The 16,584-nt window shown below is 35.0% G+C and overlaps 1 protein-coding gene across 3 annotated transcripts in view; it reads left to right on the top strand.

The window, feature by feature from the left end:
• ASXL3 (ASXL transcriptional regulator 3) overlaps positions 1-16,584 on the top strand; it is a 103,741-nt gene that overhangs the window by 25,618 nt on the left and 61,539 nt on the right. Inside the window, exons 3-5 of one of the 3 annotated variants that reach the window (XM_018080567.2) lie at positions 5,227-5,335; positions 6,690-6,801; positions 16,230-16,351. In XM_018080567.2, coding sequence (XP_017936056.1) covers positions 5,227-5,335; positions 6,690-6,801; positions 16,230-16,351 — 343 coding nt within the window. Of the gene's footprint in view, positions 1-5,226; positions 5,336-6,689; positions 6,802-13,694; positions 13,772-16,229; positions 16,352-16,584 lie in introns of those variants that run through there. The other 2 variants (XM_018080587.2, XM_018080575.2) reach the window with 2 other exon arrangements.

Here is a 16,584-nt window from a genome sequence, read left to right as displayed (position 1 = left end):
GGTATTCCTTCTGAGCTCCAGCTGGAAGATCTTACTGCAGCCCCAGCACTAACAGCTGCTGCAACACTGCCAGCTCAGTCAAGTATGGCTGTGGGAGGAGAGCAGCTCTAGACCAGTCAGCAGCAGTTTGCTATCTTCCTCATGTATAGGACAGCTGTCTTGTCTTGGTATAGCTGCCTAGGTTCCTGGTGGTTTTGTGTGGCATTCCCAAGCTAGGTCATGGCTACAATCTTGTAAGGCAAGTTGGGACATTTTGCTGGCACTTGACTGCAGGACCATGAGCACACAGCTCCTTGAAGATTGTGGAAAGCTTCTAAGAAGCAGCCAAAGATGGCTTCATCACACTTGGTGTATCTAGTGCTTCATGTAGTGCTCTGTGGAACACTTCAGCAAGCAATGCACGTATAGACATCTAGTCAATTTTCCAGCATTTCTAGGTGCTGTATATGTTGGGAAAAGTATACTTAGGGTATATTATTAGCCCAGTCTTGATAAGAATTTTGACTTATTGAAGAGATAAAGAATCATAGGTTGCAGTGCTGGATGCATGCTTGAGAGATCATTCGATGCAAACACTGGGACAGGTTCCCATCTCTGTACCAACCAGGACTGGTGTGTGTATGAGCTTCTCAGAAAGGTCTTTTTACAAACTCCCCTGCTCAGTTCTGGTGTTGATTAAAACATCAACAGCTACATTCACACTTTTAGACTATCTATGAACTTTCTTTTTCTTTCCCCAGTGACCATGAAGAACATTTATCTCAATTAACTTCAGCGACCTTTTACGTGTTTCTGGAAAATAACAATTTATGCCTTCTTTTACTTTTCCGTTTACTGTACCACACAAATGGGTTTTCTACAACCTTCCCTCATATGTTTTATTTTCTTTATCTGTTGTCACTCTGAAACTGGTGTAACTTATGTGCATTATAAACGTATTTTATTCTGTATGACTTTGAATCAGAAATTAGTTCTGAAGCCTTTTGGTTTTACTTTTTTCCAGCAGGGAGGAAAAATTGTTGCTCCCTTGTGACTGTTTATGTATCTCTATGAAATGAGCAGATGATTTCAAACAAATAAATACGGAACAAATTTGCAATACCTCGGTGGTCCTCTTACAGTGGTTGTCATAGATTTGGGAACATATCAGGAAGGAGAGGTTACACCACATATAGTGGGGCTGAGTGGTTGAAATGCTGCCTTGCTGCAGGACCTGAGGTGTTTTGCCTGCATAGTTTTGGGGAACTTTCACAGTCTGCCACACTATATTGCCTAGACAAGTTAGCTTTAGTCAATTTATTTTCCATATTTAAAATAATTTTTTACCAAGATTGTAATTTTTGTCTCTTGGCAAACAGTCTAGCAAAGACTGTTAAAATTAAGAGTATAACCATTGACATTTTCAGGGTTTTTCTGATGAAACTATGTGTTTGAGAAGTTCGCAATTTAAAAATAAGTAGTGTTTTTGCTGGTGTTTTTACAGATTTTTGTAGGATTTTGAGGAGGGTGGCAGAGGAGGAAATAACTGAAATGTGTGCTTCCCCTGCGTGTTTTTACAGAGTTTTGTGTGTGGAAACCGTAGTCTGGCATTTTGATTTAGGTAACACTGGCTGCGTGACCAGTAGAGGGAGCCCAGAATCACTAAATGTTGGAGAAATTTTTGACTGGGGGAGTTGGGGTAAAAAGCTTGCTTTGATAATGAACAGGAATTTTGAAAGGATGTGCTGAATACTAGTAACTCATAGTGATTTTGGGAAAGGAATTTATGGAACGTTGAAATGCCTGATGTTTTTTAAATGATAGAATTATGTTAGCAACTTTTATATTGGAAAGCTAATGAGTGTTGTATTTTGATTTTTTTTCTCTTTCCTATATTGCTGGTTGTTGTAACATCATAACATCACATCACCTTCACAGAAAGTAAGTAACTTTTCATTTTTTAAACCTATTTGAAAGTATGTGTTTGGGGGGGTACGCTGCTTGTATGTGTGTATAGATGTATATGCATATAAAATAAACAGACAAGCAGAAAAATACTGATCTTAAAGACATGCTGCTACAGATGGTAACTCCCATGTATGAATGACTTTTAGAATACCACAGTGGTTTAAAGCAGTCTCACCCAAAAGATGATAAATAGTATGAAAGTTCTGCATCTGAAGGCTGTAAATGGTAAACATATTTCTTGTGTGCAGACTGTGGCAATAAAACTTGCAGCATATCGGTTTGAAATATATTATGGCTCTTAAAATTCACAGATATCAAGTTGCAAAGTAGAATATTATTGTATCCAATTTCATTTGACTGAATCAAAGTTGAACTGATTTGGAGTGTTTCGAGAACTTAGGTCAAGCTGTGCCATTTTTGATATTCAGAGATACTCAGCCTTATATTTGGCAGGCCTCGACTGCTTTATTAATACCTGCCAGGAGCTGTGAGCAGAAGGAACATGTCCTCAGGCTGTAGGAGAATTTAGAAAGCATGCGATAAGTAGTACAGATCCCTCAGAAAGTGCTCTATGATTCAGACATCAGTCTGCATCATGGGATTTTTGCTGGCTTTTTGAACCATGGTCCTATGTGTTGTGATAGCATGTGTTGCAAGTATTTCCAGTATCAGTTGTGAGTAACATCTGGGAATTTTAATACAGTGTTTCAAGGATGCCAGTGCTGACAGAAGAAAGTCATTGGTTAACATGGGTCAACATAGCAGTGAAAAAGGGCAACATAGAACTTCAGTTTGATCTGCTAGCTCAAAATAAATAAATCCTACCTCACTGTGTCCAGATTATTATTTCGTTTCCACTTAAGTGTGTTATGTGTGGTTTGTTTTGTGCTTGTTATAGACATACCCAAGTGCAGTTTTCAAGAAGGGTAGGCATGGCCCTTTGGTTGCATGCCATTAGGAGTTGCAGATATCTGTAGGCAACAAGCATAGCAGTAGTTAAAGTACATCTTGGCTCAGTAGCCAATACGGGTTTCTTTGTAAGTCAAAGAGTAGTTTCTGTTGTCAACTTGCCAGTTGTCTAGACTTTGAAGATTAAGATATCTGCTGTGAGCACAGTAGTGGTCATGAGATGTTGCCAAATCCTCTATTTTGGGTTCATTCATCTTGTATCATTTTAATTGGTTAATGATATCTAAAAATAAGTTTGGATTCCAGAGTGTCTCTGTCAGAATAGAAGGATACAAATCGTGCATACATGTGCATGCAGTTTTGTTTCTCGTTGACATACTGAGTTTGTCTTCCACTGCAGAGTCAGCAAGTTCTTTCTATCGTGCAGAGAAAGTCTTGATCGGTAATAATGTTTCACTAAAAAGATCCAAGATTGAGAGAGTTGAAATTGCTTCACATTATGTATGTTAACATATGGAAGAGATTACGCAACTAACTGCTGTATTAAAAGCTTTGTGTCTTTTCTTGTCAAACATCATTGCAGTAAGGAAAATGTGTAAAGATAAGTATTCTAGATATTAAAAAAGTGTTTTAAGTAATCATTAAACTCAATGAACTCTCTTAATGTTTTCTGTCCCACTGCTAGCAGTATCATTTTATTTCTAATATAGTTAGGTTTGTATTTTGTTACAGTATTATATCAAAACCAGATGTGGTATTAATTTTATTTGCAGAGGGGAAAAAAGAAGCAAACAGACAAAAAAGACACTTCCCAGAATTTTCATATTGTGTGATTATATTTAGGATAGTCATAAAATAGATACTTGTTACATATCTGTTATGTTTATCAACAAGCAGCATTTTTACCTGAAATTTTTAATTTTAGAGTTAGTAATGTGATACATTAGATGACCTCTAGCAAATAAATTATAACAGACAGGACTTCCTGGCTTGAGGACACTTTATAGTTTAATTTTTACCGGAAGAGCAATTACCACACTATTGATCTTGCCATTAAAATAATACATGTACAATAAGGATAAATTTTGTTGTAATGAAGCCATGAAAATCAACAGAAAACATCACCATATAAAATATAAAAATTTCAGTCCAGTTTTGTTTATAGAAAAGAGATTGGACATGCAGTTTTCAACAAAGATTAGATGTTGTGTTATAATTCTGCAGAATAAAGAAGAGTACTTTCTGATGAACTTTGAAGCCCTGTTCCTGGCTTATAGTTGAGTATATAATTAATCCTGAAATACTTAGCAACACACTTAATTTAATGCACAGGCATTGTTCCACTTAACCAAGTGGAATATATTTACGTGGCTAAAGATAAGCGTGCGTGCAGACTAGGGACCCCAGGGAAGAAGCACAGTTTCAGATTCAGTCCCTGAGTACACTGTGTACAGTAGCCAGTAAATGGGGACAAAGATGTGATAGTACATCTATAAATCTTGTACTTTAATTTTTAAATTAAAATAAAATAATTTATGAATACTTCCTTGCCCACCATTTTTAGATCAACTTTTCAGAATAGTATGCGTCTAACTAGGGTTGGAAACGTACTTTCTTTTTCTGAGATGTAAGCATGCATATACTACAAAGACATCCCTGTCCAAATACTTCTTTTTTCTTAATGTGTTGTATTTCTTTTTTAAATACTCCTTTAATATGCATTCCACAGTGGTATTACAATTACTACCTTGAGTAGGTCAATCTCTTAATCTCTAAAACAACTCTAATTAGAAAAGATAATGCTTCATAAAAGGTACAAATGTGTTCATATTTATGTATAATAATGCATGCTGACCATGTTAAGCCAGAAGGTGGCTTTACTATATATTACTTTTAATTTTAAATGTGTTCTTTCTGGGCTCTTTATTATTCTTTTGTTGCCTTTCATCCTATGGGATGCAGCTGCCCTTGAACTTGGTACTGTTTTGATCATTCATGTGCAGCAACCACATTGTCTGTAACATTTTAAAACTGAGGCTTCGTGGTGTTATTTATGAAGTAATTTCACATAAATATTTGGACTTTGGTTCTCTCAGAATGTGGAACTGGTTGCTGTATGAAGAAAAGCATAATTATAATTCACAGACTTTTTGCCTCAAGCCTAGGGGACAGATGCATATGATTAAGTTTGAAACTGGCCTGTTATTGTAATGTAGATGTTTTCAGGGTTGAGAGAATTAAAAAAAAAAAAAAAAAGAGAGGGGGCAAAAAAAAATAAAAAGCCAGGCAAGCATGAGTTTAAAAAAATAGACTGAGGGAATAGTTTTGCAAGAGGCACTCAATCTTGGACTGCACAATTTTATTTTTCAGTGGAACCTCTCCATTAGCTTGCCTGAATGCAATGCTTCATACTAACACTCGTGTAGGTGATGGAACATTCTTCAAAATCCCTGGGAAATCAGGACTCTATGCTCTCAAAGTAAGTTTAAATTTTGTAAATGGAATGTACATATAGCTATTAATCCATTTTATGAATGTCTCAATAGATATAAAGGTAAACAGATTAGATTCTTTGGAGAGGAAATGACCTGATAGTCCTTCTAACTGCTTTCAGATGTCTTTTAAAAGGATTTATAATGAAAGTAAACATTGAATGTTTTATCCTAGAAAGCATATACATGTTCTTGAATTTGGCACATGGTATAAAAAACATGCAGCTTAGCTAAAATGCTGCTGTGTCAGAGTTGTTCACAGAAAGGCCTTTGTTTTATGAGCTGTGAGCTCAAGAGGATCATTGACTTTCTCATTAAGTAATTGTATTAATGTTTGATTTTTGAATAGTGAAAAATTATTTGCAAGTCTAATATAAATCAGCTTTTAATTTACAGGTTGCATGGTTGCTTTTGGGAAGGAATATAATTATAGTGATAGCATTTTGCCTTTATGCTATTTCTATTCCTTTTTGGTTTTGTTATTCTCTTTTGCTATGAACATGATGTTTTCTGTGGGTGGAATTTTTTTCTTGTTGTGTATGATCAAACTTAGAGGGGTTTCACAACAGGAGTGGAGGAATGTGAGGCAGAGATGAGAAACCAGTAAGTGAGATTATCTGCTTGGCAGTCTAAATGTAATCAACTAAAATTTTGGACTGAGGGGAAGGATCTGTTGTAATTTATGACAGATTTGGTATAAGGGTATAAAAATATAAAAGTATATAGATTTACCTGTTCCTGATAACTAAAAATTCTGTACCTGAAACTAAATTAATAGTTTTCAGGAGCTCTGTTTCCCAATTCACTAGAACAAATGCTGTTGTTTTTCTTTAAATCGGGAGAGATTCTTGGCACAATTCCAGGTATTCACAATCACTCCCATGCTTGAGCTCCAGGTTGCTTCAGCTATTTGAATTCAGGAAACAGGCAAAGACAGAAAAGAAACATTAAAGGATTTGTGTTTTGCTGCAGTGTTGTAGACACTCAGCTGGAAAACTAGGATTTTTAACAGCCAAACAAGTCTGTTTCTGTTAAAAAAAAAAAATAAAGAAGAAGAAAAAGTGGAAGATCTTGCATTTTATTTGACTTTTTTCTTTTTAAAATAGCATGTTATGAATTCACAAAACAGTTTTTTTGGTTTGCGGTTTTTTAATCAAGGTCTGTTTTTATGGCTCTCTTTAAAGTAACTCACAAGCATATTTCATTTTATTCTCTTTTTTTCTTTTTGAAATGTAAGCATGCGAGTACACTGCAGTAATCTATTTTCAGAGATGCAGCAGGATCATGATTGATTTTTTTTTCCTTGTTAATTTTAGTTTTCTTTTTCTTTTTTAACTGTAGAAAGAAGAATCAACATGCCCTACTGATGGAACATTGGATTTAGGATGTGAATCTGAGTTAGATGGCACTGAAATGGCTGAGACAAACAATAATAATGGAGAAGAAAATGGTGGTAGGTGTTTTAATTTCAGTATTAGAGGGCATGTTTTGGGAAAAGAAAAAAAGTATTGTTGAGATTTTTGTGGTGTGATTTCCAAGCAGTATAAGTAATGTTTTGTACTCAGTGGAACTGTTTTTGACTGACTCCCTCTCTTTTTTGGCCTTATAAAGAAATCAGGAACACTAAGTGCCTTTATTTAACTTAAGGTTTTAAAAGACAAAGAATAGTGCTTTGGGTGTGTTTTCAGTAGGTAATTTTTTGACTTACAATTTTTTCATTCTTGGACCCACAACTAAAAGAGTAATTTGTCTTTACTGGGTTTCAGACTTGCAGTTGTCAGATAGACATTTCACTGATTTCAGTGTGGACATGTGGGCTTGGTCCCTCAGTGGACTTCTGGGCAGAGGACAAAGGTTTGTATTTTTTTTGTTTCAGGCAGAGATTCTCCTGTGTGCCATCCTGACAAAGACATGTTGAAGTATCAAATGCTGTGATTTTTTTTTTCTCTAAAATAATGAGAAACCGAAGCATTGAAAGAACTTGAAAATTGCAACCTTAGAAATATTTTTTCTTTTTGAGAATTAATAATTGGTCATAAAGAAAATATTAGTCACCTAAAATTACTTGCAAGTAATAGAAGTGAATATTATTCTTATTACAACTAAACTCATAAAATGTTTATAAAGTGAATACTTTATTAAAAAAAAAATCAAACTTCCCAGGACCTCTGAAACCTTTCCTTAATCAGTTTTCTTCTGCTACCTGCCCACAACCTGTCCCACCACTGGACTGCAGCCTACTGTTTTGGTTCACTTGGTGTATGGTGAGAGGGTGCCCTGTTTACAACTAGGACATGAAAAGGCTCAGCTCATGTTGTTCTGCTACAGACTTGCTTTTTGATCTCGAGCAACTTACTTAGCTTCTATGCTGCACCTGTACAAGACCGATACTGCAATTTCAGTATTGGTCTCTAGCACCACTGGAAATCGCAAAGAGTTCAGGGATGGGAGTGCAAGACAGGTTGTTGTGGATCTATCTAGTAGTGAAGTTTTGAAGCTCTGTGGAAAACAAAAAAGTCAAGAATTATTAAATGGCTTCTGCGTCTTTATTTTCATTGATCTGTTATGCCTATCAGTTATCAAATTCTGCACGAGGAGTGGTTTTATGCTTATGTAGTGTATGCTGCATGTGTAAGTGAACTTACATGCTTGTTGTTCTTTAACAGTTCCTGTTTGATACTCAGAAAACTTGTTGATGTTGTTAATGTAGAGTTCCTCAAATTGCAGTGAGAATAGAACAGTAAAAAACAGTGGAAATACAGTTACAAATACAAAGCACAAGTTGATGTCACTTGTTACAAACAAATAAAAAATCGTGGCAAAAAACGGGCAATTATTTAGGATGTAAATAGGATGTCATAATTCCAGAAGTAGAAAATTGATGGGTTTTGACTGGGAGGAGGCTGTGTACTGTTTTCATAGTTTACAATAATAAAAATAATTCTAGCACTTGTGGTGACATAAAAGACAAGCTGCTAAAATTTTATGTTTTAGAATATTTGGAGTAGAGCATTAAATTACACCTAGATTGGTTTTAAAGCTGAGAACTTCCCCTGATGTAATCTTTAACAAATCTTGGAAAACTACAATATATTTAATTTTTTGCGAACAAGACATTTTAATTTTTTTTGGTCATGCAATGGGTGTATTAAAAAAGAATAAATGGGATGGCAATAGTGAGTCTGTATTGCATATAGAAAGGCCAGTGCTGGATGTGATCAATAGAAAATTAAAAGCTGCATATATTTCATAAATAGCATATCAGTCAGCTAATACAGAACAAAGTTTTGTCAAACATGTTTGATAATAGCTTTTCTTGAGACCAAAAGTTTTGTTGGTAAAGGTATCATTTATATACACATAGAATTCTGTAACTGATTTCATTTACAGTATAGGAGACTTGGCTTAAAAATAGGAACATGCCCAAGAAATACAGCCAGTTTTTAATGGATTGAAATTACAAATTGTTTAATCAGCAAAGACATAGAGATCACCATCCACACTAGGCATTTTTGCTCTTAAGGGTGTGATTTGACCACTCTGTTCAATATTTTTTGTCAGTACTTTCTGAACACTATAAAATCCTTCTTGCTTAAATTTATTGATAATAAATAATAATTTCAGGACTTCTCTTGATTGCCTTGTAAATTATTACAGTCAAACAGGGTGAGTTTTTTTAGACTTTAAAGTGAAGAAAAAGGTCACATTTGCACAGCAGAAATATATATTCAATAAATCAGTGTATCTGAAGAACATTTAAGGATCAAAATAGAAAATGAATTGAACATAAATGAGATGCTTTTGATAATTAGTCCAATGCAGTTCTTAGAGTATAACTCTGATAGTACTGATTAAAGCATATAGGCACAGCGTTTCCTTTGGGTATAACACTAGTTAAATGATTACTAGTGTATTGCATTCATTATAGCTGTAAGAAGAAATTAAGGAAAACAGGAAAGGATCTAGAAAAAACATATAAGAAGTCCTGAGTGAAAAAATACCTCCTTTGTACTGGGAAATTTAATATGGACAGTCTAATTAGTTTGTCAAAGATAAGATGATGACTTGTTAATATTTGAGGAAAGGTATTTCTGTGGAAAATATTTGATCTAACAGAGCAATTACACTTTTCACACTAAAGCTGGCATTTTTTCTCTTTCCAGGAAACCATTCTGTTGCATAAAAGTAGCATTTAATTCAGTGCAAAAAACACTTTATGAAATTCTCTGACTTTGATTTTAGAATATGTGTGATACATATGAGGATGGGCTTTGCTTGCACATTGAATTTTTAATTGCGCAATTGATTGCATTTTTATTTACTCATTTCCACTGTGATAGAGTCCCAAAGTCCCAAATCTGACAGAGTGATCAGAAATTGTTTAGCAAGTTTAAAAAATGCCTCTTTAAATGTAGCTGGAAGCAGAGGGTGAAACTGTAAGTGACAGCCTCAGTCTGTTTGTGGGCTTTTAAATGGTGGTCTTTCGGAATAAAAAGTACCAAGTGACACTCAAACACAGAAGAATCATATCCTCAGCAGGCACATTTTTCCCAGTACAAAGGCAGGCTACTGAACAATTTTATTAGCATAATAATATGAAAATTCCTAACAATTATAAACACATGATTTGGCAAAAGCTGTTACTCCACATCAGTATTGCTAAATGGACAAGTGGAATGGTCACACCTCCGGATTTTTCAAATGCTATGGAGACCTTTTCTTTCCCCACCTTATCCAAAGGAATATGTTAAAGAAACTCTTTACGGTACAGTTGATTTTGTTTGGAATGGGATTTCTAATAGAGGCTCTGTTGCAGTCTCATATCTTTAAAATTCCATTTCCTTCAAATACAGCAGTAGCATGTAAAGATGCTGTCGGTAAAAGAAGTAAAATCCCAATTATTGTTGCCTGGGAAAATGATGACTATAATATCCTTTTGCCCATCAATAGGATGTTCTGTTCTCAAAAAGCATTTGTCCCTGGGGTTTCCGAAGCCAGGGCTAATCCATCAGCCACGGAGCACAGTTGATTAGAAATTGTCTTGATGCAAACAGTGGAATGCACAACGATGTAACTGTGGAGGAGATAGCAATTCCTAGGGTAGCGTAACTTCCCACCCCAGCCCAAACACAGGTTCTGGTGTTTGCCCAAATATGAGCCACGTACATCTTCTCTGGAGACACTTTGGTTTTCAGCACTTCCTAGAACTGTATGTTCTTCAACTGTGATCATGGAATGGCAGAATTAATTTTCTAGGCAGTTTTCTTAGAGGTAGTTGACAAAATGACGGACAGCAGAGGATCAGATTTGTGCTGAATCCTGACATTTTGCTTGTAGCTACTGTGCTCCATACCTTGTGCTTTTTGGATTAGGAAACCCTAGGATAACTCTGTAGCGGGGAATGTGTATTCACCACTGTTTGAAACCTGAGTCCACATCTAAATGTTTAGTTTCTTTCCAGGAGTGGAATTTCTGACAATTCAGGGAAACCTGTTACCCTTACCATCTTGTTTCTTGGGAATAATATTGGATGATTCTACTGAAAATGTTTGTGACACACGTCTGGATATGGGATACAATCTTCTAAAAGCAGAAGAGCAATAATGGAGTAGCAGCTCGAATATAGAGTTTTGGATGATACATCAGCAAGAGATAGTTTTTCACTTTGCTTTAGATTTTTTTTGGTGTGTTTTTGTTTCATCTCCCTGCAGGTAACTATAAATAAAAATACAGTACCCAGGATCGAGTTTAACTTCTTTTGTTTCGTTGCCACTTGAGGGGAGTTGTAAGAATGAGAGAAAATACTGTGGAGCTTGAGGATCTTTCTCATCCGCTTTTTTTTTCCTGTACAGTAGTTAATGAGGCCTTAGAAATTGGTGGCTTAGTGATGACAGGCTGTATATTTTTAGCGGAAAATGCTGACTTCCTTTGGAATATGAATTCACAGTTTTCTATGCTTTGTGAAATGTTTGGGCTCAAAAACATGCTGTGAATATAGTGGGATTCAGTGCAAGCTACGAAGCTGATGTGGTATTTGGTGTCTTTTTCCGAAAAATACCATTCAATACTGTTAATCAATTCACAGTACAAGTTTTCAAAAAGAATATTGCAATCACAGTAGTACCCTTGATATATACATCTGGATTTGCTTGTTTTGGCGAACTCGTGCAATTAACTAACTCCCAAACTGGTTTTCATTTTCAAGAGCTGATGGCAACAGCCGAGTTCTGAATTGTTCAGATTTGGCAAGTTGGGCTCTAGAGATCAAAGAGTGATGGAGGTGAATTACTCGATACATCTGTGTTGGCAAAGTGTAACCATTTATGTCAATACAAGTATAGATCTGTGTCACACAAAGAAAATATTGAATTTTATGGGTATTTTAGAGAGAGATTTTATGTGTATGTTCTCCTAAGGGACTTCTCTGTGAAGTTTCGTATCTCCTGAGTGTGTGCATACATTTTATGCTTGAGGTAGACTCTAGTCTTCAGCATATGTTAACAATATTAATTTGTGTTTTGTAATGTGGCCGTTAGTAAACAATCCTTCTCATCTGCTGTGGTTTCTTTAACAAAGAAGGAAGTGAACTGCTGTTGATTTTGCTGGTTTGCTTTTAAATCAGTATAGTCTGACTAAAATTGGAATGAACTGTGCTCTTGATTTTGGGAAAATAAGCCCCTCACTGGACAGGAATTTCTCTGTCCATCTAGTTATATATGAATCTGTTTACAGTTATTCCGAATAACTTTCAGTGGCCAATTTCCTCTAAAAATTGTTTCTTTGAAGAAATGTGTCTTCTAATTTGTTTTACATAGGTGTCATTTCTTGGGCGGAGAAAGTAAAAGGTAATAAAACATTACAGAGATAGCCTATAAAATTTGAAATTCAAAGACAATATTGCTGATTTTTATAAATGATAGCCTTTCATAATAATTAAGAAAACTAGTCTTGGAAAAATGGAAGAGAGGAAGTTATTTTAAATGGAGTTTGGTGAAAACATTTTTAACATGCTCTTTTTTCTAAGTAATTCTAATTCTATCATTCATGTTAACAGTCTCTGAACACTCACTAAGGAGGTCTTATCTTCAGAAACCCAGCTGCTCTTCCAGCTCATAACCTAGCAGTTTATGGCTTAATAGTTGGTTTTTGCTTTATTCCTTCATTTGGTCCTGGCCCTTGAGGAAGCCGATTTAAAGAATGGAGCCTAATTATTCTCCACTAAATGGAAATGCCTCCTGTAGGCTTAAAACTGCTCTTGTTTCCTTTTTCTACTGTAGCAATAATGGTGAATCCTCTTTATTTGCTACCCAAATATTTTCCCTTTATCTGTCACATTCTTCCAGGTTTTTTTTTCCTCCCTAGCATCCAGTTTATTTTTAACATTCTTTTCTGATCTAGCTTTTCAAGTGAACAAGGATCTGATAATATTCATGGATCTTCACTGCTTATGGACAAACTAGTTGCAGCTTTCCAAATTCACATATATGTACAAAGAACACTGTCTCTTCTTGAATTTGTTTTTCTTTTACTGTGTTCTTTGGTCTCCATATCAGAAATGCCTGCTCTGTTCTTAAGGTATTGTTTTTTTCACTACGATCATCAATGTTCATTTCAAGCACTTACATGTTTTGCTGTCATATGAATGTCATTTTGAAATGAATGTTTGACCCATTCAGAGAAAAGCAGTTGGACTTCATCCATAGAAATTAATTAATAAATAAATACAATTTTCTGTGATCACAGGCATTTTAGTACAGTGATTTTTTGACACAGTTTGATTTAAATTACTAAGTAGCAAAACATTTCTTTAAAAGATTAAGTTTATTCATTGTCTCATATTTCTGTTTCATTTCCTACGGAAAAGTCATAAAAAATATCATGATTATCCTCTAAATAAAGCCTGTATGTCAATTTTGGTGTTATTTTTTTTGCTAACAAAGTTATAGACTGTATGTTATTAAGCAACTGTATAAATTAACAGAATGTATTTAGATTTTTAATGTTCATGTCTTCTACTTTTGGAAAATAGGCAATGACTTCTTTTATTTACTAGATGATTAGGTTTTATAGCCATGATTTGTATCAAGCTGGTTTTAAATTGGAAATTTAATTAAAACATAGAAAATAGCTACTTACTATTTAAAGCTACTAGATATGTGAAGAAAAAATATAATGTACAAAATAGATTTTAGAAAGGAAGTATCATTTTTTGTAAATAAATGAGGTTGACTTTTTCTTAAGCAGCAGATTTCAACCTCATATATCTATTTCTTTAATCATAGACTACAGGAAAAAGTTTGTGGGGTTTTTTGTTGTTTTTTTTTTCAAAGCTCTGAAGAAACTAGGTTTGGGTTGCCCTATAGAACCAGCCTGAAATGAGGTATTCCTTCTGTACCTGAAGAAGAGAATACAGTGATGGAAAGGTATTAATTTTTTCAGTGAGTTTCAGTGCCAGTTGCTTCACTCATTAGAACACTTCCTGTTCTGTTCCTTGGTTTAACTTTTTTTGTCAAAGCTTTAAACAAACAGAAGCAAAATAAACCAACACACTGGTAATATTTTTATGCAAAATTGAAGTAACAATAGAAATAAAATGTATAACCTCTAATAAATCGTGTCACAACTTAAAGGTTTATTTGTTAGAGGAGAAATGAGTGAAAGCACAAAACTAATATAGAGCTATGTTTATTTTTATTCCTGCTGTATGATGACTTTGACATTAATGGTTGTAGTGTTGAACATCATCAGTTAGTGTTGTCAAACCTCTTCAGGATGAACTTTATCACCAGAATAAATAGGGGAGACTCTTGGGTAACATCCTACATCACAGTAATGAAAATCAAAATTTCCCATTTGAGCAAGACTAATAGGAGTTGCAGTCATCCTGGAGAACAGGAATAGGATTTTCGTGACAGGTCATGTAGTATCTATCCTCTTTTAGGAGGAGCAGTTAAGTGTATAACAGTTTCCATTCTTTAAGCATTTTTAAGTTTCTTCTGTTCTCCTCTCCTTAGCTCGGGTTTGTGTGCTCACACTATTTATGGGGGTTTTTCTTCAGTTCTTTGACTCTCAGACTTTGACAGAAAACAATAAAAAAAAAATTCTTTTTGAAAGAGAAGACAGAAGCTGTGTAATTTGAAATGTCAAGTTTTTATTTTGGTAGGTATTCTTTGTCTCAGGAGCTTAGCGATTACAGTGATGTAGATTATATAAACCAGCTATTTGTTTTCTGCTGACACTTTGCTGCTCCTTTGAGTTGTCTTTTTTGATAGTAAGCTTTGCTCATCATGTGGAAAAGATTGATCCAAACCAGGTGATACTGTAACTCAGAAACTGTTTTGTGTTGCAGTTTCTTTGTGTATTTTGATAAATCTTTCAAGTACAAGGGAAAAAATGACAAATATCAGTTGTAAATCTTATGACAAAACAACATTTGTCTTATCTGCTAATGAAAATTTTTAATCTAATATTACAATTATAACACCAGTGCCATGGAGTGTGTTCTCTGTTACTGAAGCATTAATTATTTTTCTTTCAGTGTGAAAAAAAGTTTATCACATGCATCTTATGATGGCCATTAATTATTGATAACTAAATTGTCTTTATCTTTTTTTGCAAACACAAAGAAAAAAAATTACAGTATTTCTTCTATGAAACATTGCTAAAGGCAAGGGAGTTAGAAGGCTGCTTCAGGTGTCTGCTCATCCCAGTGAAGGATGGAGGAGAAAACAGACAAAAAAAAATCAGACTACATTATTTTTGGCACATGTCTGTACAGCTACTTTGACTGTCTTCAAACTATTCTGGTGGTGTGCAAAGTATGGTAAATCTTGGAAAACCATTTACTGCTGCAAAGCTTTATAAAGAAGGTATGTCAACACACAAACCAGCTTTAAGCAATGCTGGAAGGCAGACTTGAACTGAGTCAGCATAGGAGAATGGAAAAGACTTCTTCATTTCTGGATCCATGATAATGCTGGTTTAGCTGGGCAATCTTAGGACACCAGTGAGAGCAAGAGTAGTAATAATGCAAGGCATTAAGAGTGTGAAGGTTTCTACAGCTCTTTAGTTGAGCTTGCTGACTACTAATAGGATCCTCCAGCTATTTTTACAGCTTTCATATCTGTTTAAAAAAAAACCTGTTTAAAAAAAAATTAATTACATTTCCATTTATTTTTAACCAGGAGACTTTTTTCTGTGTCTCACACAACATTTATTCAAGAGGCTGTTCAATGCAAGCGCTGTAGTATTTGTCCATTAAAACATGTGTTATTTAGAAGACTGACAAGTATAACAGCATGTATTACCTGAGAGACCAGAATTCCTCTTTGCAGGAGATTCCAGTCTACCTGTTAAACAGGAAAGTGTGTGTTCTTAGCTTTACCAAGAAGTACATATAAAACAGATGAGTCTGTCTCCTAAGATGACATTACAAACTGGCATGAAGTTATATGTGTATAAATATTTCTAGAACCAAGGATCATCCGTGTCTCTTGTATAAATGCATATTTAGACACCTTACAATCCATTAAAAATGTGTTGGTGAGGAAGGTAATTTTTGTCCAGCTTCTATGTGAAATCCATAGTTAAACTATTTCAGTTACCGTTCAGGACCTGAAAGGCAAAATATGCAAGGCCTCCAGAACTGCATAGAAAGGGTATGATGAGGTACAAATATTTGTGAAGCATTGCATTTTACTTAGAATATGCGTGGATTTTCAGCTGATCTGGACCTCAAGATTAGCTGAATATTTTACACTGAGCTTTTTGTTTTCCAAGCATTTGCCTGTTTGGGGTTTTTTCCTGTCCTCGGGGCTCTTCAAGACATAGGGAAGATAACCCCCATAACAGTATTCTGATTTTTTGTTTCTTTTTATAAAGTTTGCCCAAAGCAGACATCTGAAGAAATGTCTTCCAATCGTGATTCAAGCCTTACTAATGCACCGGTGCAAAGCAAGCTAGTATCTTCCTTCCAGCAGCACACAAAGAAAGCACTTAAACAGGTAAGCTTGTATTGACTAATAATCAGTTGGCTTCCCTCTAGCATGTGTGTCATTCCTATATGCATAGGTTCTCAGCAGAATTTAAAGGATCTTCTGAGGATTTTTAGTGCTTTGTTTAGTGGTGTAATGCTGGGAGTTTTTTCTGGTTTCGTTTTCTTTTAACTGATGGGGCAGTCTTATTTGTTGTGAGTTTGATGGTTTTTCAAGTGCTTTTCGAGTAATCAGAATTGTTT

Source organism: Manacus vitellinus, unplaced genomic scaffold (assembly GCF_001715985.3).
Source record: "Manacus vitellinus isolate BGI_N305 unplaced genomic scaffold, ASM171598v3 scaffold_1_pilon, whole genome shotgun sequence".
In the NCBI taxonomy this organism is placed as follows: Eukaryota; Metazoa; Chordata; class Aves; order Passeriformes; family Pipridae; genus Manacus; species Manacus vitellinus.
Note: the sequence above shows the minus strand (reverse complement) of the source record. Positions and strands in the feature narration are given on the sequence as shown.